Genomic DNA, 27,205 nt, shown 5'->3' with positions numbered 1-27,205 from the left:
GAGTTTCACCACGTTAGCCAGGATGGTCTCCATCTCCTGACCTCTTGATCTGCCCACCTCGACCTCCCAAAGTGTTGGGATTACAGGTGTGATTACATGGCTCACACCTGTAATCCCAACACTTTGGGAGGTAAATGGCTCACACCTGTAATCCCAACACTTTGGGAGGTCAAGCTGTGGCCAGCTGGATCAAATTTTTTTTTAAAGGGAAAATGAAGCCTGCGGTACCTTTCAGTTCATGTGACTTTAATTTTTGAAAAATAAAAACAGGCTTAAAAATTTTTGGTAAAGTGCAGATGTCTTCAAGATGTAAATATGTGGTCTAGGCTAGGTGTGGTGGCTCACGCCTGTAATCCCAGCACTTTGGGAGGCCAAGGCAGGTGGATCATGAGGTCAGGAGTTCAAGACTAGCCTGGCCAAGATGGTGAAACCCCATCTCTACTAAAAATACAAAAATTAGCCGGCTGTGGTGGCAGGTGCCTGTAATCCCAGCGATTCGAGAGGGTGAGGCAGAGAATTGCTTGAATCCAGGAGGTGGAGTCTGCAGTGAGCTGAGTTCATGCCACTGCACTCCAGCCTAGGTGACTGAGTGAGACTCCGTCTCAAAAAGAAAAAAGAAAGTGGTCTAAAGTATTCAGGTCAGATACTAGGTTTGCTGAATGTTTTAAGGGTGTAAACTGATTATTATTATTATTATTATTATTTGAGACGGAGTTTCGCTCTTGTTGCCCATGCTGGAGTGCAGTAGTGTACCCTCAGCTTACTACAGCCTCTGCCTCCCAGGTTCAAGCCATTCTTCTGCCTCAGCCTCCCAAGTAGCTGGGATTACAGGCATGCACCACCACACCTGGCTAATTTGTATTTTTAGTAGAGATGGGGTTTCTCCCTGTTGGTCAGGCTGGTCTTGAACTCCTAACCTCAGGTGATCCGTTGGCCTTGGCCTCCCAAAGTGTTGGGATTACAGGTGTGAGCCACTGCGCCCAACCTATAAACTGCTTTTTTGGCCTTTAAATTGGCCTGCTTCACAATTGGCAAGACCTGGGGACATATGGAAGTAACCATTCTCCTAACTGTGCTGGAAGGAGTTGGACTTTATCTGCAACTAGCACATAATTAAAACAATTTACCAGGTTTTACATTCAAGTTGAAAATTGCTAAGTTACCATTATAACATGTAAATTAGACTACTGAAAATAGATTTACATGCAAGGTGTGCAGGAACAGTAAAATGTGTTTTTAGTCAAAGATTATAAGGCGGCATCGAAATGTACATTTTGCCTGAGGATAAAGGATTGTCTTAGATAAAATAAGGCAAAAAGATTTTGTGGAAAGACTATAAAAATTATTCTTGCAAAAGAAAACTGTGAACATATTGACTAAATTCAAAATGGTATTATATGGTTTTTCTGTAAATGGAGCATTGAAATAAAAGCACAACAAGGTTTTCTTAAGATGCTAATCTCTGTAGCAAGATTTGTAAAGGGTTATGAAAGCTTCGTGAAAATCTCACCTCGTGGTCAAACTGATTAAGATTGAATAGAATCTATAGGGTTTCATTAAAATTGGGGTTAACATTAATAGCAAACTTATGCAAGGGGAAAATTTGGCTTTCTCGCTTAAACAGGATTTTCATGTAATAGTAAAGGGTAATCAAAGGATTTTGCTTGGCTGGACGTGGTGGCTCACACCTGTAATTCCAGAACTTTGGGAGGCTGAGGTAAGTGGATCACCTGAGGACGGGAGTTAGAGACCAGCCTGACCAACATGGAGAAACCCCGTCTCTACTAAAAACACAAAATTGACCTTCTCTTCCTGGTTCTTCCCAGAGTTGGGAAAAGCTGGGTTGAGAGGGTGAAAAAAATAAAAATAAATAAAAATAAAAACACAAAATTAGCTGGGCATTGTGGCACATGCCTGTAATCCCAGCTACTTGGGAGGCTGAGGCAGGAGAATCACTTGCACCTGGGAGGCGGACGTTGTGGTGAGCCGAGATGGCACCATTGCACTCCAGCCCGGGCAACAAGAGCAAAACTCTGCCTCAAAATTTTTTTAAAAAATGTTTTGCTTTTTCAAATTTTAGAGTCATCGTTTTGGCAAAACAAATGATTTATGGTAATCTGAAATGTTATTTCATAATATCAACCATTTTAAACCTGTAACATATTCAACAGGCTTCCCAAAATCAAATTTCAGTTTCAAGATGATTTTTCGTAACCCTGACTTTTGAATCCTACAGAGGGACCCTGGAGCATGGGAAGACAGGTGAACGGGATTATCTGACATATTTAGGTATGTGGAATTGCAACGATTATGTTTAATCTTGTTCAGGTTATATTTCAGTGAATAATAATATATGTTCGAAAATCATATGAAATGTGTGAAGTCCTAGTGTCTGAATATACGCTATCAATCATAATTAAAGTTATTATGTTAAACTATTGTAGACCACAGCGATAACCAAATTTCATTGTTAAACATGTTCTTTTTCTTTCTGAGACAGAGTTTCACTTTTGTTGCCTAGGCTGGAGTGTAGTGGCTGGATTTCAGCTCTCTGCAACCTCTGCCTCCCAGGTTCAAGCAATTCTTCTACCTCAGCCTCCTGAGTAGCTAGGATTACAGGCACCCACTACCATGCCTAGCTAATTTTTGTATTTTTAGTAGAGATGGGGTTTCACCATGTTGGCCAGGCTGGTCTCAAACTCTTGAACTCTTGACCTCAGATGACCCGCCCACCTTGGCCTTCCAAAGTGCTGAGATTACAGGTGTGAGCCACCACTCCTGGCCATTTTTTTTTTTTTCAGATGCAGTCTCATTCTGTTGCCCAGACTGGTGTGCAGTGGTGCAATCTCAGCTCACTACAGCCTCCACCTCCCAGGTTCAAGCAATTCTCCCACCTCAGCCTTCGGAGTGACTGGGATTACGGGTGCTTGCCACCACACCCAGCTAATTTTGTATTTTTCATAGAGATGAGGTTTTGCCATGTTGAGGTCTTGAATTCCTGACCTCAGATGATCCACCCACCTTAGCCTCCCAAAGTGCTGGGAATACAGGTGTGAGCCACCACACCCAGCTGCTCAGTCATGTTCTTGACTGTAACCACCTGGACATTTTGTCATTTACAGATGATTTTTGTCTTGTTTTAATCCTCTTCAAAAAATGGTTTACAATCAGCTGTAGGACTTTGAGAGCTGTAGGTGCTCTCAAATGCAAGCTTCTGATAACAGAAATACTACAGAACTCATGAAAAGCTAAAATGTTTGTAAATATCAACCAGAACAATAGTTAACAGAATGGACTAAACTAATAGAAAACTGAAACAGGCTGGGCTCAGTGGCTCACGCCTGTGATCCCAGCACTTTGGGAGGCCGAGACAGGCAGATTGCCTGAACTCAGGAGTTCGAGACCAGCCTGGGCAACATGGTGAAACGCTGTCTCTACTAAAAATACAAAAACTTAGCAGGACATGGTGGCAGGTGTGTGTAATCCCAGCTACTTGGGAAGCTATGGCAGAAGAATCACTTGAACACAGGAGGTGGAGGTTGCAGTGAGATGAGATTGTGCTACTGCACTCCAGCCTGGGTAACAGAGCAAAACTCTGTCTCAATCAATCCATCAATCAATAAAATAAGCCCTTTGGGAAAAATGGCCTCATACCTCGTCTACATAGTCCCCGTACAGGGCTAATAACCTGCAGTGAGTACAGAATGTCACTCTCTAACAGGCCCAGGAACCCCATATTCTTGGAACCTCAAGAAGAGAGTAGTTTACCCAACTCACAGGTATTTGAGGGTACAAACCCATGGTTGGGTTTAGCTTGAGAATGTCCTATCTGAGGCTGGGTGCAGTGGCTTATGCCTGTAATCCCAGCACTTTGAGAGGCTGAGGCAAGAGGATCACTTGAGGTCAAGAGTTTGAGACCATACTGGCCAACATGGTGAATCCCCAGCTCTACTAAAAATACAAAAATTAGCTGGGGGTGGTGATGCATGCCTGTAATCCCAGCTACTTAATACACTGAGGCATGAGAATCTGTTGAACCTGGGAGGCAGAGGTTGCAGTGAACCAAGATTGCACCACTATACTCCAGCCTGGGCAACAGAGTGAGACTCCATCTAAAAAAAAAAAAAAGTAAAAAGAAAATGTAAAAAGCCTATATAGAAGTGATTTTTAAAAGATTATTTTTGCTATACTTTATGCAAATAATCAGACCAAGTACAAGACTGAAGTCTATTTTGCAAACAGCTCAGTCCTATCGTGAGTTGTTTTTAATAAAAATAAGGACTAGAGAGAGGGAAATTGTTTCAGAACTTACCATACATCTATCACTAACTTGTCAGATAAAAGAAAGAGAAGGAAAGAAAGAAAGAAAATGAAATAAACCCCATGAAAACAGTCTCTACAAGTAACCCTGGTTCTCTAGAGTGGTGCTGGTTGGCAGCAAAAACACACTCATTGGTAAGAAGAGGAGTTTTGGGATCCAATATTCTGCGACATTTAAAATCCCTGGAGCAGGAAGATGGAGATTGCAGTCAGCCATGATCAAGCCACTACACTCCAGCCTGGGTGACAGAGTGAAACCCTGTCTCAAAAATCTAAATTAAAAAATAAAATCCTTGGAGCAGTAGCTGGGCAAAGGGGCACTCAGGAGGCTCACGCGAGAGGATCACTACTTGAGCCCAGGAGTCTGAGGCTATAGTGTACCACCACAATCATACATGTGTAAATAGCCACTGGACTCCAACCTGGGCAAGATCGTCTGTGAGACCTTGTCTCTCTCTCTTTTTATTTTTTTGTTTGAGATGGAGTCTCACTTTCGTCCAGGCTGGAGTACAGTGGCACAATATTGGCTCACTGTAACCTCCACCTCCCAGGTTCAAGCAATACTTGTACCTCAGCTTCCCAAGTAGCTGAAACTACAGAGGAGCCTGTCTTTTTTAAAATTTTTTTTTTAAGACAGTCTCACTCTGTCACCAGGCTGGAGTGCAGTGGCACGATCTCAGCTTACTGCAACCTCCACCTCCCGGGTTCGAGTGATTCTCCTGCCTTAGTCTCCCGAGTAGCTGAGATTGCAGGCGTGCGCCACCACACCCAGAGGGTTTTTGTATTTTTAGTAGAGACAGGGTTTCACCATGTTGGTCAGGGTGGTCTCGATCTTGACCTCATGATCCACCCGCCTTGGCCTCCCAAAGTGCTGGGATTACATGTGTGAGCCACCACGCCTGGCCTATTATTTATATTTTTTTGTAGAGATGGGGGTCTCACCAAATTGCCCAGGCTAGTCTCAAATTCCTGGCAACAAGCGATCCCACCACCTGGCTTCCCAATGTGCAGGCATTATAGGTGTGAGCCACCATGCCAGCCCTCTTGTAGTAGAATTTTCGCACAGTACCTGGACACAGTGACCCTATGGTAATTTCTCGTGCTTAGGTGCATCTCAATCCTGACAGTACCCTGAGATCCTATTTTCCTCTTAAGCAGGATAGGCAGTGGGGGACACTTTGCCGTCCCCTCGAGAAGTGACTCTTACAGAACGGCTCCTGGATGGCCCGCCACCTCATTCACCAGAGACTCCTCAGTTTCCCCCCAAAACTAGAGCTGTACTATACACTGTTAAGAGAAACCAGGTTGGGCCTGAGGTTCTCCCCTGCCCCAAGGCATCCCCCAGACTTCAGAAAGAGAGAGAGGGCCAAAAGGCAGTGGGTGAGTCAGAGGCTTTGATGCTGGTCTGGGAAGCATCCAAAACTGAGAAATTGCCTGGTATTGTGGAACCCCCCGCTTCCTTCCTGAGTCCTGTTTCCTCAAAGACCAGAGATGCAGGGAGAAGACATGTATCCGGGAAACCAGACACTCAAGAGAGATGGCTGCCCTCAAGCAGAGCTAGGGCGAAGACAAGAGACAGGACGTCCCCTGTTCATGAATCTCCGTCAGGAATTGACGCCTCAGAGACTTCTCCCAAAGCCCCTAGAGGGGGTTTGGCTAAAGACAGTGGAACACAGGGCAAGGGTCCAGAGGGGGAGCAGCAGCCAAAGGCCACAGAAGCTACAGTGTGTGCCAACAACAGCAAGGTCAGCTCCACGGGGGAAAAGGTTGTCCTGTGGACAAGGTAGGTACGGGCGGATGACGTGTTTGGAAAAGAGCATAGACCACATCCATGTGACTCCCTAGGGTTAACCATGATACCTGGCTTACAGGGAAGCTGACCGTGTGATCCTCACCGTGTGCCAGGAGCAAGGGGCACAGCCACAGACCTTTGGCATCATCTCCCAGCAGCTGGGAAATAAGACCCCTGCTGAGGTAAGTGGGCTAGGGAGGGAGAAGGCCCGGCAAAGAGAGGACAGGGTGGCCACCTAAGACAAAGACCAAGGGAGGAGTTTTCAGAGCCAGGACACTAAGTGGTTATTGTAGAGGTCTGACCTAAGAAAGGCTCGACTCGTCAGGCTGGTAGTGGTTCCAGAAGAGAAAGGACACTGGATTTTGAGGATTTTTTTTTTTGAGACAGTTTCGCTCTTGTTGCACAGGTTGGAGTGCGGTGGTGTGATCTCGTCTTACTGCAACCTCTGCCTCCTGGATTCAAGTGATTCTCCTGCCTCAGCCTCCAAAGTAGCTGGGAATACAGCTGCCCACCACGCCTGGCTAATTTATTTATTTTTAGTAGAGAGAGGGTTTCACCATGTTGGCCAGGCTGGTCCTGAACTCCTGACCTCAGGTGATGGCGCCCGCCTCAGCCTCCCAAAGTACTGGGATTACAGGCATGAGCTACTGCACCCAGCCAGGATTTTGAGGTAGAAGCCCTGAGTTTCCATTCTAGTTTTGTTTTTAGGAGGCATGTGACTTTGCTTTGGGCAAAACATTTAGCTTCTTAGTGTCCTTATCTATAGACATAGCTCTCCCAACCTTGCTGTGTGGAATAAATAAAAGTTCCCAGGTAAGATTGAAGTGCTTCATAGATGTTAACCTGTTTCTAAGGATCAGTGAACACAGCCCTCCTCCTTTCTCAGGTTTCCCACCGTTTTCGAGAACTCATGCAGCTCTTCCACACTGCCTGTGAGGCCAGCTCTGAGGATGAGGATGATGCGACCAGTACCAGCAATGCAGACCAGCTGTCTGACCACGGGGACCTTCTATCTGAAGAGGAGCTGGATGAATGAGACTCTGGGAATGCTTGGGTAGCATCTACACAGGACCAAACCCAACAGGGGCCCTGACACCGGGGAGGAGGGTGGTTGTACTCTCCTTGTACAACCCTTGCACCCAGTTTACAAAGCTGGACAGCAGGAGCCCAGGACGAGACAAAGGCTGGAGGTTGGAGTCGGGCCCAGGGGCTGTGCCATCCTAGGCATCCTTCAAGGTCTTTTATGAAAACCTTAGGGACGTGCTCTGTAAATAGCATCGAGTGAGACTGGAGCTCAGGTCCTTTCGCTACCTTTTTTTGGTCTGATGGCACATATTTATTGTTCTGTGGTCTAATCACAGGGTTTCTAAATGTAGTAAGTGCGTATGTTGGTGTAGCTAGTCCTGCGACACGGCTCCTCTGCACGAAGACACCTGCATCCAGCCGTTCTTAGGCAAGCTAGCGCCTCCCCCACACTGGGAACTTGAGTCCACGAGGCTGTCAGTCACCGTCCTGGTAGCACTGGGCCAGGCTTCGCAGCTCCTGCAGCAGCTCTGCTACGTCATCGTGCTCCACTCCAGCATCCATGAAGCTGGCCCAGCGCCGCACGTCGACTTTGGTGAGGTCTCCGGCCAAGGCTTCCAGAGTCCGGTGCAGGGACGAAGAGGAACACAGTGCCCCAAACACTGGGATGCTCTCCACTGCTGTGGAGGGAGAGAAAAGCCAGACCTGTAGATGGATTATTCTACCCCAGGGCTCTGTCAGACTGATAAGGAAGTCCACCCTTGGTGGTCTCGATTGTAAACTCAACAAATTTTGTGTACTGCCCCCTTAGTACACCAATACTCCAGAGGAAGAACACTTGTTGGGAGCCATAGGGTGAATAAATGGGTGGTTAACTGTGGACTTCTTAAGCACTTTTAATCCAGGGCAGGAGACAGACAGTAAAAACTCTCCCATACTTGAGATCTGTTTTCATCTCACCACATACCTGCTCCCTTCAGGGAACCATCCAGAACCAGACCCTGCGGACTGTGGCTTGAGAAGAGTTGGGGGTAAGGAGGAACCACCCTGCAGGGAGTCAGCAGCAGATGAGAAGAACTGTAGGGGCAGAGAACAGCCGTGAAGTGAAGCCAAGGGAGGGCTGAGGTTGGCAAGAAGGGCAGGAGCGAACTGTTACACTGACCTCATGACTCTAGGCTGCTGCTGCTGTAAATACTGGGCCAAAACTTCTTCCCCAGTGGTACATGCGTGCAGGGAGGAGGGTGGAGGAGTCCCTGGGGTGAGCTGACTGCCAGAACAAAGCCAAAACTACCGTTAGACTATAGCAGCATGAATAAGAAACTAAGAATTCTTATGTTCTTCTGTAATCCCAGCACTTTGGGAGGCCAAGGCGGGCGGATCATGAGGTCAAGACTCAAGACCAGCCTGGCCAACATGGTGAGACCCAGACTCTACTAAAAATACAAAAATTAGCTGAGCATCCTGGCGCATGCCTGTGATCCTAGCTACTCCGGAGACTGAGGCAGGAGAATTGCTTGAACCAGGACCCGAGAGGCGGAGGTTGCAGTGAGCCGAGATTGGAGTGCACAACTGCACTCCAGCCTGGGCTACAGAGTAAGACTCTGTCTCAAAAAAAAAAAAAAGGATTCTTACGTTCTCAGGCCATCAGCTGGATCAAGATGTTCAGAGACTTTTTTTTTTTCCTTTTGTAAGGGGTGGGGAGGGAACAATATTAGAATGGCCCAGAGAAACCAGGGAGAAAGGACATGAAACAAAAACCTGACAAGGGGTCCTAAGGACCAACAGTTCTCACCTTGTGTGGTAGGCTCTGTCTATACCCCTCAGCACCACTGACTGGGCAAAGCAACGTGTTCCAGAAGGGTCACCACATGCAGACAGCGGGGTCCATGGGGTGGCTCCTCCAAGCTGCAGCAGGGAATCAGGAAGGGACTGGCCTGGAGCCAAGGGGAAAGGGATAGTTGCTCCTGCTGTCACCACCTAAAGATAAGGAAGAGAACAGGTTACAGGACTTCCTCAGCACTGACCCAACCCCTCACAATGCTTTGTACCTTTTTCCCACAGAAGCTCAGCATGCCAGCCAGCTGAACCATGGAAACTGGGGAGGAGCACAGGCGATAAGGAGCAGTGAATGTGTCCAGGGCTGTAGCCAGGATGGCACTGCAGTGGAAGGGCAGAGTGGCCTGTAAGAAGACACCAAGAGGGGCACTTGGCCTCGGGCCTGGAAAAGAGTGTGGAGGCAGAATATTAACAGCAGAGAGAGAGATCCAGGGGACAAAGCAGAGGTACGTTTAGCCCGAGGCTGGACAAGCATAGGACAGTGTGACCTGAGCAGCCACATCACAGCTGAGTTCAAGCTCAGGCCTCAGGAACAGAGCCAGTTACAGACAGCGGCTGACTTGGGAACATGAGGAGGCCCCATAGCCAGCTGCAGTCAGAACAAGAGCACCGAGCCTTACATCATAATGCAGGTAAGGGAAGTTGACAGGTGGCTCGGGTCGCAGGCCCAGGCTCCCATCCAGGGACAAGGGGCAGACAAGAGAGCTGTGAGCAGTCAGGTGCACGAGACCAAAAGCTGTGTTTAATAGACGATAGATGTTTCTCCGGGCCTCCTGGGGAAGAAAACAGCAGTCTGCATTAAGCAACGTTCCCACTGGGATTCTCGTTTCTCCCTCCCCACCGTGTGACTGCTTACTCCTCCAAGTTCCACTCACCCCACGATGGTAGGGACCAGGTAGCAGTCCCCACGTTATTATTCCCCGCCCTGAATATTCATCTTGTAGCATCTCTGCGGCCTTAGCGCCCACCCCAGAGAAGCCATCGTGCAGGTCACACAGGATCTGGAAGCCCTGGGCAGAGGTGAGTGACGAAAGACAGTTAGGGAGGAGGATGAGAAGAGCTTCCACCCTGGGGTACACATAGCCACGCCACTACCTGCAGGTAGTCACATTCCTCCACGTAGAAGTGCAGCCTGTCCTCCAGCTCTTCCTGGTACTTGGGTTCCTTTAGGACACTTTCCCCTTGGCCAAAAGCCTCGAGCCGACCTGCTTCCCTGCCACAAATAAACACGACCCAAGACTTGCATCTCTTCCTCTCAACTCCTCAACCTCGTCCTGAGGGAGGGCAGGGAAGATGGCCTCAAGAGCCTCATCCGGCATTGGTGGGGACCCAAGTTTCTTGCCTCACAGCCTCTGGGGCCTCCATACCCATCGTGATTGTACTTCTGAATCATACAGATGCTCCGGGGATGGAGATGGACTCTGAGGAAGTCTGACCAGACCCTGATGCTGCCCTCTGTAGGGATAAGTGGTTTTGGAGTTGCAGACATGGTGAGTGGTGGGAGACCTGAAGACAAGTAGAGGAAATGTACCTTTCTCCACAGTTCTGCTCTACCCAGACCCCCATCCACCAGGATCTGGGGAAGTCTCACCTTTGTCATTGGGAATGGATTTGACCCTCCAAACACCATCACTACTCAGCACTCCCTGGGAGGGGTGAGAAAAATCCTCATTTAGTTCCAGGCAGTTTAGAGGCAAAGGTTGATTCATCCTCGAGTTGGCTGACCACACCGCACAGCCTCCTTTCTGTTCATGGAGTCGCGGTCCTTAGGAAAAGATGTGCTTTTTCCCAAAATATCATTCTAAGGCATTTAAGGTGATTAAAATCCTCTTTTACCTGCCCCTATGGAGGCCCTCGGGTTGTAGCACTGGGTTAAAAAGTTCAGGGCAGAGGCCCTCACCTCTGCACTCAGAAAGTCCTGGAGATAAGGGTTGTTGGGATAGAGTTCCTCCTTGTGTGTGGTGAGCTTCCCCTGCCTGAAAGAGATTGGAGATTGATCAAAGAAACCGCACTCTGATGAGTTCTCCAGCGTCCTATGTACAGACATGTTCCCCACCCCTCTCATCAATTACACACCATGCTATTGCAGCATCCAGCTGTTTGTCCCTGTAGAGTCCACCTTCCTCTTTTAGGGAGCTCAAACTACCTGTACAGAAATAACAGACAATGTTAGGTCAAAGCCTGGGGCACCCTACCCCTCTAGCTAAACTTCGTGATCACCTGACAGCCTGCTGTCACCGTCTCTCCAGCACTTGGCTCTTCCAAGCTTTCTGGGATATACACCAGTTGGGGGTGGGGGGAAACCTAGGCCTAGGATAATCTAGATTCTATATTTCCGTTCCCAGCTTAGTCATTAGCTATGGGACTGCAGTCAAAAACTACATTCAGCGGTCCGACAGGAGTGCTGTAGTTCAAGTCCTCACTGTTTCCAGGGCCCAGCAGCCTGTTCCCGAGATGGCTCTGGAGCAGAATAAGTTTTGCCTTCCTGTGCCCCTCGGGTGCTAGCATACTGTGCTCAGCCCCTCATCTCTGGTCCTTGAGCTCAGGAAGGTGGGAGGGTCTTGAAGCGAACGACAGGGCAGGGACTCGGCATACGGAAGGGAAACACGGGGCACTGGCTGACCCTGCCACCACCTCACCCTTTAGATCCATGAGGATGAGTCGCGGCGTGTAGGTCTCCTGGCCGTGCAGCGTCCGGCCCGTACGATACAGGACGTCGGGGCACAGCTCTCCCGGCGGCTCCTTAGCATCGGTCGCTCGGCCCAGCGCAGCATCCTGGGGAGGCAGAGAGGACGAGGCAGGCCGGCTGAACGTCGGGACTGTAGATCCCGAAGGGCTCCGCAGGGGCAGCTGGCGGCAGACCTCACCTGCTGGTTCCACCAGTGCGTGCCCACGAAACCGGCAAAATGTCCCAACTGCAGTGTGAGCACCTCCCGAGCCCCGCCCGCCATACCGCGCGGCTCCACGGGGCTGCGGCCCCCCCCAGCCCCGCCCGCCGCTTGCTGCTTCTAGCCGATTGGCCTGACAGGCGCGCGGACGAGTGTCATTCTCGGCGCCCTATTGGTCCGCAAACACAGCCTTTCCCATTGGAGGAGCGGTTGGCCGATCCTTTCCTCCGTCTTCCTAGATGTGACCCAGTCTGGTTTCTCCGTGGTTGCCTGTGAGGGGCGGGGCTCCACGGGCCACTCTGGTGCTCTTGCTCCAGGCTGGAGTGGGCTGGGCGCTGGCTCCGCCGCTCAGGTGGGTGTACCCGGGCGTGGGCCGCAGAAGGCCCTGCCCCCTACTTCTCTTGCGTCTTATGCCTTCTCTTTTATTTTAATTAATTAATTAATTAATTTATTTATTTTTTGAGACAGGGTTTCGCTCTTGTTACCCAGGCTGGAGTGCAATGGCGCGATCTCGGCTCACCACAACCTCCGCCTCCTGGGTTCAGGCAATTCCCCTGCCTCAGCCTCCTGAGTAGCTTGGACTACAGGCACACACTACCACTCCTGGCTCATTTTTTTATTTTTAGTAGAGACGGGGTATTCACCATGTCGACCAGGATGGTCTCGATCTCTTGATATTTTTATTTTTTTAAAGATGGAGTTTCACCATGATGACCAGGCTAGTCTTGAACTCCTGACCTCAGGTGATCCACCCACCTCAGCCTCCCAAAGTGCTAGGATTACAGGCGGGAGCCACCGCGTCTGGCGTCTTATTCCTTCTCATAGATCTCTCCTCTGGCCGATAGCTCCCCGAACAAAAATTAAACCTTGCCAGGAAAGCGGAAGCTCCCCTAGAGCCTCCCATGACCCCTCATCCCTTCATAAGTGACACGAATCACGACTAATACCCTGTGGACTGGCCTAGTTATCATATCTCTGTCATTAATGTATTTATCTCTGTGTATCTAACCCCTTGTGGAAATAGAGTATGTATCCGTTGGCCTGTAAACCCAGCACTTTGGGGGGCCGAGGCGGGTGGGTCACGAGGTCAAGAGATCGAGCCCATCCTGGCCAACATGGTGAAACCCCATCTCTACTAAAAAAAATACAAAAATTAGCTGAGCGTGGTGGCGCGCGCCTGGGTCCCAGCTACTCGGGAAGCTGAGGCAGGAGAATTGCTTGAACCCGGGAGGCGGAGGTTGTAGTGAGACGAGATCGCGCCACTGCAGTCCAGCCTGGCGACAGAGCGAGACTCCGTCTCAAAAAAAAAAAAAAAAGAATTTTTCAAAAACTTAGGCAGCCCACATCTGTAGTGCTAACGGTAGGCTGAGGTGGGAGGATAGCTTCAGCCTAGGAATTCAAGGCTGCGGTGAGCCATAATCACACCACTGTACTCCAGCCAGAGACAGAGGGAGACCCTATCTCAGAATTTTAAAAAGTGACAAAATGTTAATTGAATCTAGGTGAAGATTACAGGTGTTCTTTTGCACTACTCTCTCAACATTCTTGTAGTTTGAAATTTTTTCAAAATAAAAGCCTCATCTATTCTGAACTCTTTGTATTTCCATATGTATTATATTTAGTTTTGTTTATTCAATTTGAGATGGTCTCACTCTCTTGTCCAGGCTGGAGTGCAGTGGTGCAGTCTCAGCTCACTGCAGCTTCAACCTCCTGAGCTGAAGCGATCTTCCCACCTCAGCCTCCCAAGTAGCTGTGATTACAGGCATAGGCCACCGCACCCAGCTAGTTTTTGTATTTTTCGCACAGATGGGATTTCACCATCTTGCCCAGGCTGGTCTCCTGAACTCAAGCGATTTGCCCACCAGGGCCTCCCAAAGTGTTGGGATTACAGGCATTAACCAATGTGCCCGGCTACCATTTCACATCTAAGTATGATATGGGCTGAAGTTTCTGTAGATACTCTGACAGTTTAAGGAAATTCTCTATTCCAGTTTGCTAAGAGTTTTGATCATAAATAGATTTGAATGTTTTTAACTGCTTTCTCCAAACCAATATAATTACATTATTTTATCCTTCCTTTGTTGTGCTAATGAACAAATCATTTGATTTTTTTTTTTTTTTTGAGACAGAGTTTTGATCTTGTTGCCCAGGCTGGAGTGCAGTGGCGCCATCTCAGCTCTCCGCAACCTCCGACTCCCTGGTTCAAGCGATTCTCCTGCCTCAGCCTCCCAAGTAGCTGAGATTACAGGCATGTGCCACCACTCCTAGCTAATTTTTGTATTTTCAGTAGAGATGGGGTTTCACCATGTTGGCCAGGATGGTCTCAATCTCCTGACCTTGTGAACCACCCGCCTCAGCCTCCCAAAGTGCTGGGATTACAGGCATGAGCCACCACGCCCAGCCTGATTTTATTTTCTTTCTTTCTTTTTTTTATTGTTTAACTTTTTTGAGACGAAGTTTCGCTCTTGTTGCCCAGGTTGGAGCGCAATGGAGTGATCTCAGCTCACCGCAACCTCCACCTCCCAGGTTCAAGTGATTCTCCTGCCTCAGGCTCCTGAGTACCTGGGATTACAGGCATGAGCCACCACACCTGGCTAATTTTGTGTTTTTAGTAGAGACAGGGTCATGTTGGTTAGGCTGGTCTTGAACTCCCAACCTCAGGTGATCCAGCCGCTTCAGCCTCCCAAAATGCTGATTTACAGATATAAACCACCAATTCTGGCCTTTGATTTTCATGTAATACTATCTTGCATTCCTAAAATAAACCCAAACTCATTTATATTGATTATCTTTTAAAAATACTGGATCTGGGCGGGGCTCAATGGCTCAGGCCTGTAATCTCAACACTTCAGGAGCCGAGATCACACCATTGCACTCCAGCCTGGGCAACAAGAGAAAACTCTATCTCAAAAAAAAAACAAACTTCTATTAGGACAAGTGTGTTAATCATGCTTTTCAATCTTTATGTTCTTACAAATTCTTTTGTCTCTTCTACCAATTACTGAAGTATATTAATTCTGTAACCACTATATTGTATTTATTTTTATAATTTTTGTTGTTTCATTTTTTTTGTTTTTTGAGACTGAGTCTCACTGTTGCCCAGGCTGGAGTGATGTAGTACAATCTCAGTTCATTGCAGCGTCTATCTCTTGGGTTCACGTGATTCTCTTGCCTCAGCCTCCCCAGTAGCTGGGATTACAGGCGTGTACCACCACGCCCTGCTAATTTTGTATTTTTAGCAGAGAGGGGGTCTCACCATGCTGGCCAGGCTGTTCTTGAACTCCTGGGCTGAAGTGATCTGCCCACTTTGCCTTCCCAAGGTGCTGAGATTACAGGCATGAGCCACCGTGCTTGGGCAGTTTTCCAGTTTTGAAAAAACCTGCTGAAGTTTTGATAGTGATTTTATTGAATCTATAGTTCAACATGGGAATAATTGCCATCTCAACATTATTGAGTAATCCAGTCAATGAGCATGGATCATCTTTCCATTTAGATATTTTACATTCTCATCAGGAATATTGTTTTTAATGTACATTTTGCAATTCTTTATTTATTTAGAGACAGGGAGGCCAGGCATGGTGGCTCACGCCTGTAATCCCAGCACTTGGGGAGGCTGAGGTGGGCAGAACACGAGGTCTGGAGTTCAAGACCAGCCTGGCCAACATGGTGAAACCACGTCTCTACTAAAAATACAAAAATTAGCTGGGTGTCGTGGCCCATGCCTGTAATCCCAGCTACTTGGGAGTCTGAGGCAGGAGAATCGCTTGAACCCAGGAGGCAGAGGTTGCAGTGCGCCAAGATTACACCACTGCATTTCGGCCTAGGCCACAGAGTGAGACTCTGTCTCAAAAAAAATAAATAAATAAAAGAGATAGGGTCTCACTCTGTAGTTTTGCCATGTTGCCTAGCCTGGGCAACCAAGCTACACCTTGTTTCTACGAAACACTAAAAAATTAGCCAGGTGTTGGCCAGGCGCGATGGCTCACTCCTGTAATCCCAGCACTTTAAGAGGCCAAGGCAGGTGGATCATGAGATCAAGAGACAGAGACTATCTTGGCCGACATGGTGAAACCCTGTCTCTACTAAAAGTACAAAAATTAGCCAAGCATGGTGGCAGGCGCCTGTAGTCCAAGCTACTCGGGGGGCTGAGACAGGAGAATTGTTTGAACCTGGTAGGCAGAGATTGCAGTGAGCCGAGATTGCACCACTGCACTCCAGCCTGGCGACAGAGTGAGATTCTGTCTCAAAAAAAAAAACAAAACAAAAAAAACAGCCAGGTGTGTTCAGGCATGGTGGCTCACACCTGTAATCCCAGCACTTTGGGTGGCCAAGGCATTCTGATGTCAGGAGTTGGAGACCAGCCTGGCCAACATGTTGAAACTCTGTTTCTACTAAAAACATAAAAATTAGCCAGGCATAGTGGCCCACGCCTGTAATCCTAGCTATTTGGGAGGCTGAGGCAGGAGAATCACTTGAACCCAGGAGGTAGAGGTTGCAGTGAGCTGAGATTGCACCATTGCACTCCAGCCTGGGTGATAAGAGCAAAACTCTGTCTCAAAAAAAAAAAAAAATTAGCCAGTTGTGGTGGTACACACCTTTGGTCCTAAGCTACTCAGGATGCTGAGGTGGAAGGATTGATTGAGCACAGGAGTTGAGGCTGCCGGAGTTGTGGTCATGCCACTGCACTCCAGCCTGGGAGACAGGACAAGACTGTCCCTTAAAAAATATATATATATAAGAAGAAAAAAATATATATATATAATATACATTTAATACATATACATAATATATAGAAAGCAGTATTATAAGTAATATACTATATATTACTTTCATATAGAATATATATTAGTATTATATACATTACTTTGATAGTAATGTGGCTGGGTGAGGTGGCTCACGCCTGTAATCCTAGCACTTTGGGAGGCCGAGGTGGGTGGATCACCTGAGGTCAGGAGTTCAAGACCAGCCTGACCATCATGGTGAAACCCCATCTTAAAAAAATATACATATATTAAAAACAGAAAACAAACAAAAAAAGATAGTAATGTATTACTGTCAAAGTAAATATATTTCAAAGTATAATATATATCAAAGTAATATATAGTATAATATACAATATATTACTTAAATAGTAATACTAATATTATATATATATACATATTATATATATATTTTGTTGTTGTTGTTGTTTGAGATGAAATCTCACTATCACCCAGGCTGGAGTGAAATGGCATGATCTCGGCTCACTGCAACCTCGGCCTCCCAGGTTCAAGTGATTCTCCTGTCTCAGCCTCCCGAGTAGCTGGGATTAGCACCCGCACCACCACCCCAGGCTAATTTTTGTATTTGTAGTAGAGATAGGATTCACCATGTTGGCCAGGCTAGTCTCGAACTCCTGACCTCAGGAGATCTGCCTGCCTTGGCCTCCCAAAGTGCTGGGATTACAGGCTTGAGCCACCACTCCTGGCTATATATATTTGTGTAGAATTTTCTCTCTAGGATTTGGTAACAGAGGTTCCTTCTAGAAAGGCACTAGGAGAAAAGGAAGATACCTGATTTTCCATTATAGTAATTCCTCATACCTATGGGGGATTCATTCCAGGACCCCACTTCCCACAGATAGCAACATCCTCAGATGCTGAAGTCCCTCATGTAAAGTGGTGTAATACGTTGTATTTTATTTTATTGTTTATTTATTTAAACTTTTTTTTTTTTTTGAGACAAAGTCTGGCTCTGTCGCCCAGGCTGGAGTGCAATGGCACGATCTCGGCTCACTGCAACCTCTGCCTCTTGGGTTCAAGCAGTTCTCCTGCCTCTACCTCCCATGTAGCTGGGATTACAGGTGTGTGCCACCACAGCTAATTTTTTGTATTTTTAGTAGAGATGGGGTTTCACCATGTTGGCCAGCCTGGTCTTGAACTCCTGACCTCAGGTGATCCACCCACCTCAGCCCCCCAAAGTGCTGGGATTACAGGCATGAGCCATCATGCCCGGCCTCTCATGGTTTTTAAATATGATTACAAAAACAAATACAGTTGTGTATGGATATGTATAAACATGTATATGCACACAGTTCACACAGAAGCATACATACATATATGTACATACATCTATTTACTAACTGCTGTGAGGGCCTAAGAGAAAGGACACCTCAGTAACCGTGAGTATATCTAGCACTCAGGCCTTGGTTGCTAAATACCATTCTCCTCTAAAACAAGCCAATGCCCTTTGGAGAAATGGGGATTCCAGGGCTGGGGCATGGGAAGTGTAAGAGGAGTCTGGGGCTGGGTGCGGTGACTCACACCTGTAATTCCAGCACTGTAGGAGGCAGAGGTGGGCAGATCACCTGAGTTCAGGAGTTTGAGACCAGCCTGACCAACATGAAGAAATCTAGTCTCTACTAAAAATACAACAATTAGCCGGGTGTTGTGGTGCATGCCTCTAATCCCAGCTGCTCAGGAGACTGAGGCAGGAGAACTGCTTGAATGCAGGAGGTGGAGGTTCCAGTGAGCCAAGATCATGCCACTGCACTCCAGCCTGGGCAGGCAGAGAGAGACTGTGTCTTTAAAAAAAAAAAAAAAAAAAGGGCCGGGTGTGGTGGCTCACGCCTGTAATCCCAGCACTTTGGGAGGCCGAGGTGGGTGGATCACGAGGTCAAGAGATCGAGACCATCCTGGTCAACACGGTGGAACCCCGTCTCTACTAAAAATACAAGAAATTAGCTGGGCATGGCGGTGCGTGCCTGTAATCCCAGCTACTCAGGAGGCTGAGGCAGGAGAATTGCCTGAACCCAGGAGGCGGAGGTTGCGGTGAGCCGAGATCACGCCATTGCACTCCAGCCTGGGTAACAAGAGCGAAACTCAGTCTCAAAAAAAAAAAAAAAGGAAAGAAAGAAAAAAAGGGAAAGAAGGCTGGGTGCAGTGGCTCACACCTGTAATTCCAGAATTTTGAGAGACTGAGGAGGATAGATTGCCTGAGTTCAGGAGTTCGAGACCAGCCAGGGTAACATGGTGAAACCCCATCTCTACTAAAAATGCAAAAAATTAGCTGAACATGGTGATGTGTGCCTTAGTCCCAGTTACTCGGAAGGCCTAGGCATGAGAATCACTTGAACCGGTGAGGTGAAGGTTGCAATGAGCCAAATTTGTGCTACTCCACTCCAGCCTAGGTGACAGAGTGACTCTCTCCAAAAAAAAAAACCACACATTTGGTGTGGCTGGGTGTGGTGGCAGGTGCTCAAGATAACAGTGAACTATGATGGTGCTACTGCACTGAAGCCTGGGTGGCAGAGTGAGACTCTGTCTCCAAAAAAATAAAAAAAGAGAAAAAAATGTTAGGGACATGTTAAAAGGATAGAGAAGCTTGAAGGAGCTTTCTTTTTCCTCTTGAGACACTGCCTCACTCTGTTGCCCAGGCTGGAGTGCAGTGGTGCAATCAGGGCTCACAGCAGCCTTGACCTCTCCGGCTCAGGCAATCCTCCCACCTCAGCCTCTCAAGTAATTGTGACTACAGGTGAATGCCACCATGCCCAGCTAGTTTAAAAATTTTTTTGTAGACGTGGGATCTCACTTTTTTGCCCGGGCTGGTCTCAAACTCCTGAGCTCAAGGGATCCTCCCACCTTGGCCTCCCAAAGTGCTGTGATTACAGCTGTGAGCCATTGTGCCTGGTCATGAAGGAGCTCTTAATGGCCAAATTTAAGATTATTTGAGCATCAAAATAGAAAGTGATAGTAATGATTCAGATTCTATTAAATAAAAATCCACAAGTCCATACAAGGCACAGAGGCTTCGTGCCCGGTATAACTAATGCAATGGATACTAAAACCAGTAGGTGGAAGTTTCATAAGTAACAGGATCTTTTGTTTTTGTTTTTGTTTTGTTTTGTTTTTTATAAAGACGGGGTTTCACCATGTTGGTCAGGCTGGTCTTGAACTCCCAACCTCAGGTGATCCACCCGCCTTGGCCTCCAAAGGGCTTGGATTACAGGCGTGAGCCACCACGCTCGGCCTTTTTTTTTTTTTTTTTTTTTAAGTAACAGGATCTTTACCTAGTCTCCAAGTGTATCTCTACAAATATATATTAATTCCAAAGCAAAATAATAACTTTACTGAAGAGAAACCAGATGGACAACACCTCCACTAATGGTTCAAAAGTCATTACCAGTAATGGAAGAGAGAGATTTCATGTACTTCCTGATAGGATGCACTCACTCAGACATGTCATCACTTCTAACCACTTCTAACATCACTTCTATTCAGGATGAAACCTCAGACAACCCCAAAAAGTGACCTACATAATAACTGGCATGCACTTTCCAAAAATATAAAGATTAAGATTTCAGGCCAGGCACAGTCGCTCATGCCTATAATCCCAGCACTTTGGGAGGCCAAGGTGGGTGGATCACCTGAGGTCAGGAGTTCGAGACCAGCCTGGTCAACGTGGTGAAACCCCATCTCAATTAAAAATACAGGCCAGGCACAGTGGCTCACACCTGTAATCCTAGCACTTTGGGAGGCCGAGGCGGGCGGATCATCTGAGGTCGGGAGTTCGAGACTAGCCTGGCCAACACAGAGAAACCCCATTTCTGGTAAAAAATACAAAATTAGCCAGGTGTGGTGGCAGATGCCTTTAATCCCAGCTACTCAGGAGGCTGAGACAGGAGAATCACTTGAACCCAGGAGGTGGAGGTTGCGGTGAGCCGAGATCGCGCCATTGCACTCCAGCCTGGGCAACAAAAGGGAAACTCCGTCTCAAAAATTAAAAAAAAAAAAAAAAAAATTAGCTGGGCATGGTGGAGGGTGCCTGTAATCCCAGATACTTGGGAGTCTGAGGTAGGAGAATCACTTGAACCCGGGAGGCAGAAGTTGCAGGGAGCCAAGATCGCACCACTGCACTCCAGCCTGGGTGGTAAGAGCAAAACTGTCTCAAAAAAAAAAAAAAAAAAAGATATTACTTTAGACAGAATAACAATCTAGGGAGAAACAAATTTTTCTTTGGTGCCTCCATACTGAAATAAAGGAGAAAAGACTGAATTGGAAAAAGTTGAATAGGACAGAAAACTGCAATTGTATCATCTGTAGATTTTTTTTTCTTTCTTGGACATATAGTGTTACAGAAGTGTGGTCTAGAACAGTTAAATGGCCACTAAATTGGTTATTCCAGATTTGGCTCTGATGATAAACTGCTGCCTGATTTTGAATTTATCATGACATACTTTTGGGTCTTAAACTCTTTTCCAAAGATGGTAAGGAAATACAAAAACACTTTAAATGACTGCAAGGAAAATAAAATTAGGCCAGTTTTTAAATAAAGTGGTTTTGAATAAACTTACTCCAGTTAAGTGGAAAGATTATAAACCACATACACAGATTTTAATTCAGGCCTTATTTCTAACTTGGTACAGACACGGGAATTAAATAATAACTTTCCAGTCTCTGATTTTATAGACGGCAAGTTCTTATCTTATTTAATTAGCAATGAAATAGTAGAGCATGTTTAAAATGAATACACATTGCTTTCTGAAATGTGTTAGGCATCATATGCACTTACCCAATCATTTTTCATCATTTTCCTCAGGTTGTGAACAAGTGCTAATTCCTCTGGGGCAATCTGCGTATTGGACAGAAAGAGAGAAGAGATCATCACGTGCTTTTCTCAGATGTTCTCCTGAAACAAGTGACAATGATTTTTTAAAAACCCTCAACTAAGACATAATTGTATATCTGAAGGTACTCCCCCAGGATAAGCCACATAGCCTCTGGCCCTAGAACCGCCATCCTTCTGGAGATTAACGGTCACTGGGAAAACAGCTACTGCCCCAAACCAGCCCCTTCCTTGATGTTTCTGATCTTCTCTGCTTAGACCATCTAGCCTCATTTTTTTTTTTTTGAGATGAGTTTCACTCTTGTTGCCCAGGCTGGAGTGCAGTGGCGTGATCTCAGCTTACTGCAACCTCCGCCTCCCTGGTTCAAGCGATTCTCCTGCCTCAGCCTCCTGAGTAGCTGGGATTACAGGCATGTGCCACCACGCCCAGCTAATTTTGCATTTTTTGTGGAGATGGGGTTTCTCCATGTTGGTCAGGCTGGTCTTGAACCCAGGTGATCCGCCCGCCTCAGCCTCCCAAAGTGCTGAGATTACAGGCATTAGCCACCGTGCCCAGCTGCCTCTTTATTTCACATGAATAAATGAGTTTCAAGTTGCAAGCCCACTGTGAGCAAAACATATGAAAGAAACTAAAAATGATAGTTATTCCAACTCCAATATCAGGTCTCCATAATCTATTGGTACTCAGGGCACAAACAGAACAGAATCCATATAGACTACCTAGCACTCCACTTCTAGGAGTCTAGTCACCTGGTTCAGGAAGCGCTCATTTGTAGTTTTGAAATTCTTCAGCCAGGTTGAAGCCTCTAAAGGTTGATCAAAGCGCTGTTTGTTGTAGTTGGACTGCAGAAGTTCCCGGCAATTTTTCACCCAAAGATGAGCTTTAAAAAGGCAGAAGAAAACAAACTAGGCAGAAACTATATTCACCTGGAAATAGCCCAACCCCTTTAAGTTATGGGAAATGACTTTAGTTTCCAATATATATTTCTTTTCTTTCTTTCCTAAGGTGTTTTTTTTTTTTTTTTTTTTTTTTTTTTTGAGACAGGATCTTGCTCGGTTGCCCAGGCTAGAAGGCAGTGGTGAGATCACAGCTCACTGTAACCTTAAATTCCTAAGCTCAGGCAATCCTTCTGCCTCAGTCTCTGAAAGTGCTGTTGAACCACTGTGCCTGGTTTATCAGGTCCATCTTAGACTAAGCATTATCATTAGAATTAATATATAAATCAGGCCAGGTGCAGTGGCTTATGCTTGTAATCCTAGTACTTTGGGAGGCCAAGTAGGGCGAATCACTTGAGGTCATGAGTTCAAAATCAGCCTGGCCAACATGGTGCAACCCCATCCTATTAAAAATACAAAAAAATTAGCCAGGCATGGTGGCAGGTGCCTGTAATCTCAGCTACTCAGGAGGTTAAGGCAGGAGAATCACTTGAACCTGGGAGGCGGAGGTTGCAATGAGATTGTACCACTGCACTCCACCCTGGGCAACAGAATGAGACTCCATCAAAAAAAAAAAAAAAGAATATAAAAGCAATGACGGGCACAATGGCTCACGCCTGTAATCTCAGGACTTTGGGAGGCTGAGGAGGGCGGATCACCTAAGGTCAAAAGTTCAAGACCAGCCTGGCCAACATGATGAAACACTGTCTCTACTAAAAATACAAAAATTAGCCGGGCGTAGTGGGTTGCACCTGTAATCCCAGCTACTCAGGAGGCTGAGGCAGGAGAATTGCTTGAACCTGGGAGGTGGAGGTTGCAGTGAACCAAGATTGCACCACTGCACTCAAGTGGGTTACAAAGCCAGACTTTGTCTCAAAAAACGAAATAAAACAAAGCAAAAAATGCCTGGGTGCAGTGGCTCATGCCTGTAATCTCAGCACTTTGGGAGGCCGAGGCAGGCGGATCACCTGAGGTCAGGGGTTTGAGACCAGCCTGGCCAACATGGCAAAACCCTGTCTCTACTAAAAATACAAAAATTAGCCAGGTGTGGTGGTGGGTGCCTGTAATCCCAGCTATTGGGGAAGCTGAGTCAGGATAATGGCTTTAATTTGGGTGGCAGAGGTAGCAGTGAGTCAAGATTGAGGCGACAGAGCAAGACTCCACCTCAAAAAGAAAAAAAAAAAAAGAATATGTGGATGCACACAACATTTAACAAAAAAGGGATATGCGCGAAGTGTAATATCCCTTAAGTTTTGACAATCCATGCTGATGACTCTAGAATGCTGATAAATAGTAAAAGGCTCTATGAGTACTCAGAATTATTAACCAATGGCAAAAACAAAAACTCCATGGCGACCTGTAAGGCAGGAGTTTATGCTCATGGGTATTAAATATCAAAAGGAGGACTGCTTAGCATCAAAAGGCTTCAGGAATCTTTTAGCCCAATTTCCTTTTGTCACATTGACTTCACTTTGTAACCTGCTTGGCAGTAATGACGAATGAGCTCAGACTGCTCTACATCTGGAGCAAAGGCTGTTCTTTCCTTTCTTTTTTCTTTTTCTTTTTTTTTTTTTGAGACAGGGTCTTGCTTTGTTGCCCAAGCTAGAGTGCAGTGGTGCGATCACAGCTCACTGCAACCGCCTCCTGGGTTTAAGCAATATTCTGGCCTCGGCCTTCCAAAGTGCTGGGATTACAGGGCTGAGCCATCGTGACTGGCAAAAGCTTCTCCTTTAGCTATCAGATCCCTGTTAGCAAATTAAAGCTGCAAGGCTACCACAGTAACAGGATAACTGAACCTAACAGAGAGAAGAAAAGACAAAGACAGGAAGATCTTACCATCTGGAATATGTAGTATCAGCCAGTCTTGTTTTGCACAGAAATGAATGGCAAAGACTGGGCTTTACTGTTCCCTTCTCTCCATCTAAAGTACATGTTGTTAAAGAAAACAAGACTAGAAGGATCACTTCTACTGTCAATAGTACTTATATTTTTGTTTGTTCTTTTTTGTTTTGTTTTGTTTTTTGATATGTAGTCTCGTTCTGTCCCCAGGCTGGAGTGCAGTGGTATGATCTTGGCTCACTGCTACCTCTGCCTCCTGGGTTCAAGCGATTCTCCTACCTCAGCCTCCCAAGTAGCTGTGATAATAGAATAAACATGGGCTACCCTGTCCGGCTCATTTTTGTATTTTTAGTAGAGATGGAGTTTCATCATGTTGACCAGGTTCATCTTGAACTCTTGGCCTGAAGTGATCTGCCTGGCTCAGTCTCCCAAAGTGCTGGGATTAAGGGCATGAGCTATTGGTGTTGATATTTTTAAAAGAAATCCTGGCCAGGAGTGGTGACTCACGCCTGTAATCCCAGGACTTTGGGAGGCCGAGGCGGGCATATCACCTGAGGTCAGGAGTTCAAGACCAGCCTGGCTAACATGGTGAAACCCTGTTTCTACTAAAAATAAAAAAAATTAGCCGGCCGCGGTGGCATGCATCTGTAATTCCAGCTACTCAGGAGGCTGGGGCAGGAGAATCACTTGAACCCAGGAGGTGGAGGTTTCAGTGAGCCGAGAACACACCATTGCACTCCAGTTTGGGCAACAAGAGTGAGACTCTGTCTCAAAAAAACAAACAAAAAAAATCCTAACGAAACAATTGAACTGATGTAGGATTTGACAGGTAATTTCAAACTGTTTTTTTTTTTTGAGATGGAGTTTCACTCTGCTGCTCAGGCTAGAGTGCAGTGGTGCAATCTCAGCTCACTGCATCCTCTGCCTCCTGGGTCCAAGCAATTATCCTGTCTCCAAGCAATTATCTTGTCTCAGCCTCCCAAGTAACTGGGACTACAGGCATCCCCACCAGCATGCCCAGCTAATTTTTTGTGTGTTTTTAATAGAGACAGGTTTCACCATGTTGACCAAGCTTGTCTCCAATTCCTGACCTCCTGCCTGCCTTGGCCTCCCAAAATGCTTCAATTACAGGCATGAACCATCTATTACAAGATAAGAAGTCTTGTCTTCTTATCTGTGACCAAGACTTTGAAAAGTGGATAAGGCCTGCTAATCACTCATGTCTTTATGTCTTTTGTTTTTTTGAGACATGGTCTTGCTTAGTTGCGCAGCCTGGAGCGCAATGGTGCAATCACGGCTCACTGAAGCCTCCACTTCCCAGGCACAAGAGATCCTCCCACCTCAGCCTCATGAGCAGCTGGGACCACAGGTGTGCACCACCACACCTGGCTAAATTTTTGACTATTTTGGTAGAGATGAGATCTTGCTGTGTTGCCCAGGTTGGTCCTGAACTACTGAGCTCAAGTGATCCTCCCACTTTGGACTCCCAAACTGTTGGGATTACAGGCGTGAGCCACCATGCCTAGACTACTCTCCTTTTAAAGCTGAAAAAGATTGTTTTGAGCTTTTTTTGTTGAGACAGGCTGCCGTTTTGAGACAGCCTGCTGTCCAGGCTGAAGTGCAGTGGCTCCATCTTAGTTGACTGTAGCCTTGACCTCCTGGGCTCAAGTGATCCTTACACCTAAACCTCTTGAGTAGCTGGGACTACAGGCACATGACACTATGCACCGGTAACTAAAAAAAATGTTTTGGGGCAGGCACGGTGGCCCATGCCTGTAATCCCAGCACTTTGGGAGGCTGAGGCGGGTGGATCACAAGGTCAGGAGTTTGAGACCAGCCTGGCCAATATGGTGAAACCCCGTCTCTACTAAAAATACAAAACTTAGCCAGGTGTGGTGGCAGGTGCCTATAGTCCCAGCTACTCAGGAGGCTGAGGCAGGAGAATCGCTTGAACCTGGGAGGTGGAGGTTGCAGTGAGCTGAGATCGCGCCACTGCACTCCAGCCTGGGCAACAGAGTGACAGTCCATCTTAAAAAAATTTTTTTTTTTTTCGTAGAGTTGGGATCTCACTCTGCCACCCAGGCTAGTCTCAAACCCCTGGGCTCAAGTGATCCTCCCACCTGGCCCTCCCAAAGTGCTGGGATTACAGGCATGAGCTACTGTACCCAGTCTCATTTTTTATCTTAGCCAAGAAAGCTCGTTGCTGTCCCCAAACCCAGTATGTATATATAAAGGTGGTAGCCTAAATGATGATGCCAATTGCTCGGCAAAGTAAACCGTAGCTGTAGGGATAGCAGAGACAGTTCTTGCCATCTGGATTCTTCTGTGCCGTATATAGAGACGCTCCAGTCATGTGACAAGATCATCTGCATGCTGCTGTTTCCATAGAAACCCCAGAGGAATTGGCAGATAAAGGGACTACAATTACAGAGAAAGGTGAAAGACACTTCAGTGGCTGCATTCATTCTGTTTCATTTTGTGTTTGTGAAAATAGGTAAAAGCTAGAGATATATTTAAAACATACCCTGCTGAGATTGTGTTTTGGGAAATGAGTGATTATTTTTTTCCTTCCACATAGCCTGTATTAAGATGGGAAGACTCAGAGGGTAGGGGCAGGGAAAGAAAGCTGCTGGTTCTTCACATTACAGCACAGACCACAAATTAATTTCATTTATGAGAGGCAGCAACAAAAAAGAAATCAATATCCAGTCTAATGAGGAACTCAACTAGAAAATGCAACACTAGATACTGCTGGAAACCTGACCTTCTGCAGATAAACTTTACTTTAAATGATGCTCTTCTCATAATGAATCAAGTTAGTTCCCTCTGCAGACCCTAGGAAATCCACTTACAAAGCTGCAAAATAGCACAAAGTGGTTATTAGAAAAATTGGGTTCTGGGCTGGGCACGGTGGCTCAACGCCTGTAACTTTGGGAGGCCAACATGAACAGATCACGAGGTCAAGAGT

The 27,205-nt window shown here is 46.6% G+C and overlaps 2 protein-coding genes across 7 annotated transcripts in view; one reads left to right on the top strand and one right to left on the bottom strand.

Moving 5' to 3' along the window:
- Nucleotides 1-8,017, top strand: part of LOC105715477 (GON-4-like protein) — a 34,399-nt gene extending 26,382 nt beyond the window's left edge. Inside the window, exons 5-8 of one of the 3 annotated variants that reach the window (XR_010340416.1) lie at nucleotides 2,237-2,289; nucleotides 5,805-6,103; nucleotides 6,192-6,294; nucleotides 6,999-8,017. Coding sequence is in view for 2 of the 3 variants with exons in the window: in XM_064370703.1 (XP_064226773.1) it covers nucleotides 5,718-6,103; nucleotides 6,192-6,294; nucleotides 6,999-7,148 (639 nt within the window). In the remaining variant the exon portion in view is untranslated. Of the gene's footprint in view, nucleotides 1-96; nucleotides 6,104-6,191; nucleotides 6,295-6,998 lie in introns of those variants that run through there. The other 2 variants (XM_064370701.1, XM_064370703.1) reach the window with 2 other exon arrangements.
- Nucleotides 6,904-24,246, bottom strand: LOC105715525 (protein misato homolog 1). Of its 4 annotated transcripts, XM_064370699.1 has the most exons (16): nucleotides 24,235-24,246; nucleotides 22,213-22,343; nucleotides 21,409-21,468; nucleotides 11,611-11,746; nucleotides 11,048-11,117; nucleotides 10,872-10,947; nucleotides 10,563-10,617; nucleotides 10,339-10,477; nucleotides 10,067-10,184; nucleotides 9,847-9,981; nucleotides 9,592-9,744; nucleotides 9,184-9,315; nucleotides 8,928-9,112; nucleotides 8,298-8,402; nucleotides 8,103-8,212; nucleotides 6,904-7,815 (listed from the first exon to the last, which is right to left on the bottom strand). In XM_064370699.1, the coding sequence occupies exons 3-16, from the start codon at nucleotides 21,424-21,426 to the stop codon at nucleotides 7,613-7,615; spliced, it is 1,635 nt and encodes a 544-aa protein (XP_064226769.1). In that variant the 5' UTR covers nucleotides 21,427-21,468; nucleotides 22,213-22,343; nucleotides 24,235-24,246; the 3' UTR covers nucleotides 6,904-7,612. The 4 variants fall into 4 exon arrangements, with proteins under 4 accessions (XP_064226769.1, XP_064226770.1, XP_064226767.1 ...); XM_064370700.1 differs by lacking the exons at nucleotides 21,409-21,468; nucleotides 22,213-22,343; nucleotides 24,235-24,246 and adding an exon at nucleotides 11,839-12,007 and having other exon boundaries at nucleotides 6,904-7,840; XM_064370697.1 differs by lacking the exons at nucleotides 21,409-21,468; nucleotides 22,213-22,343; nucleotides 24,235-24,246 and adding an exon at nucleotides 11,839-12,007.
- Between the last annotated feature and the right edge of the window lie 2,959 nt (nucleotides 24,247-27,205).

This window comes from Aotus nancymaae, unplaced genomic scaffold, assembly GCF_030222135.1.
Source record: "Aotus nancymaae isolate 86718 unplaced genomic scaffold, 86718_ANA_hifiasm-v0.15.2.pri h1tg000108l, whole genome shotgun sequence".
NCBI lineage: Eukaryota > Metazoa > Chordata > Mammalia > Primates > Aotidae > Aotus > Aotus nancymaae.
This window is presented reverse-complemented; position numbering and strand designations above follow the sequence as displayed.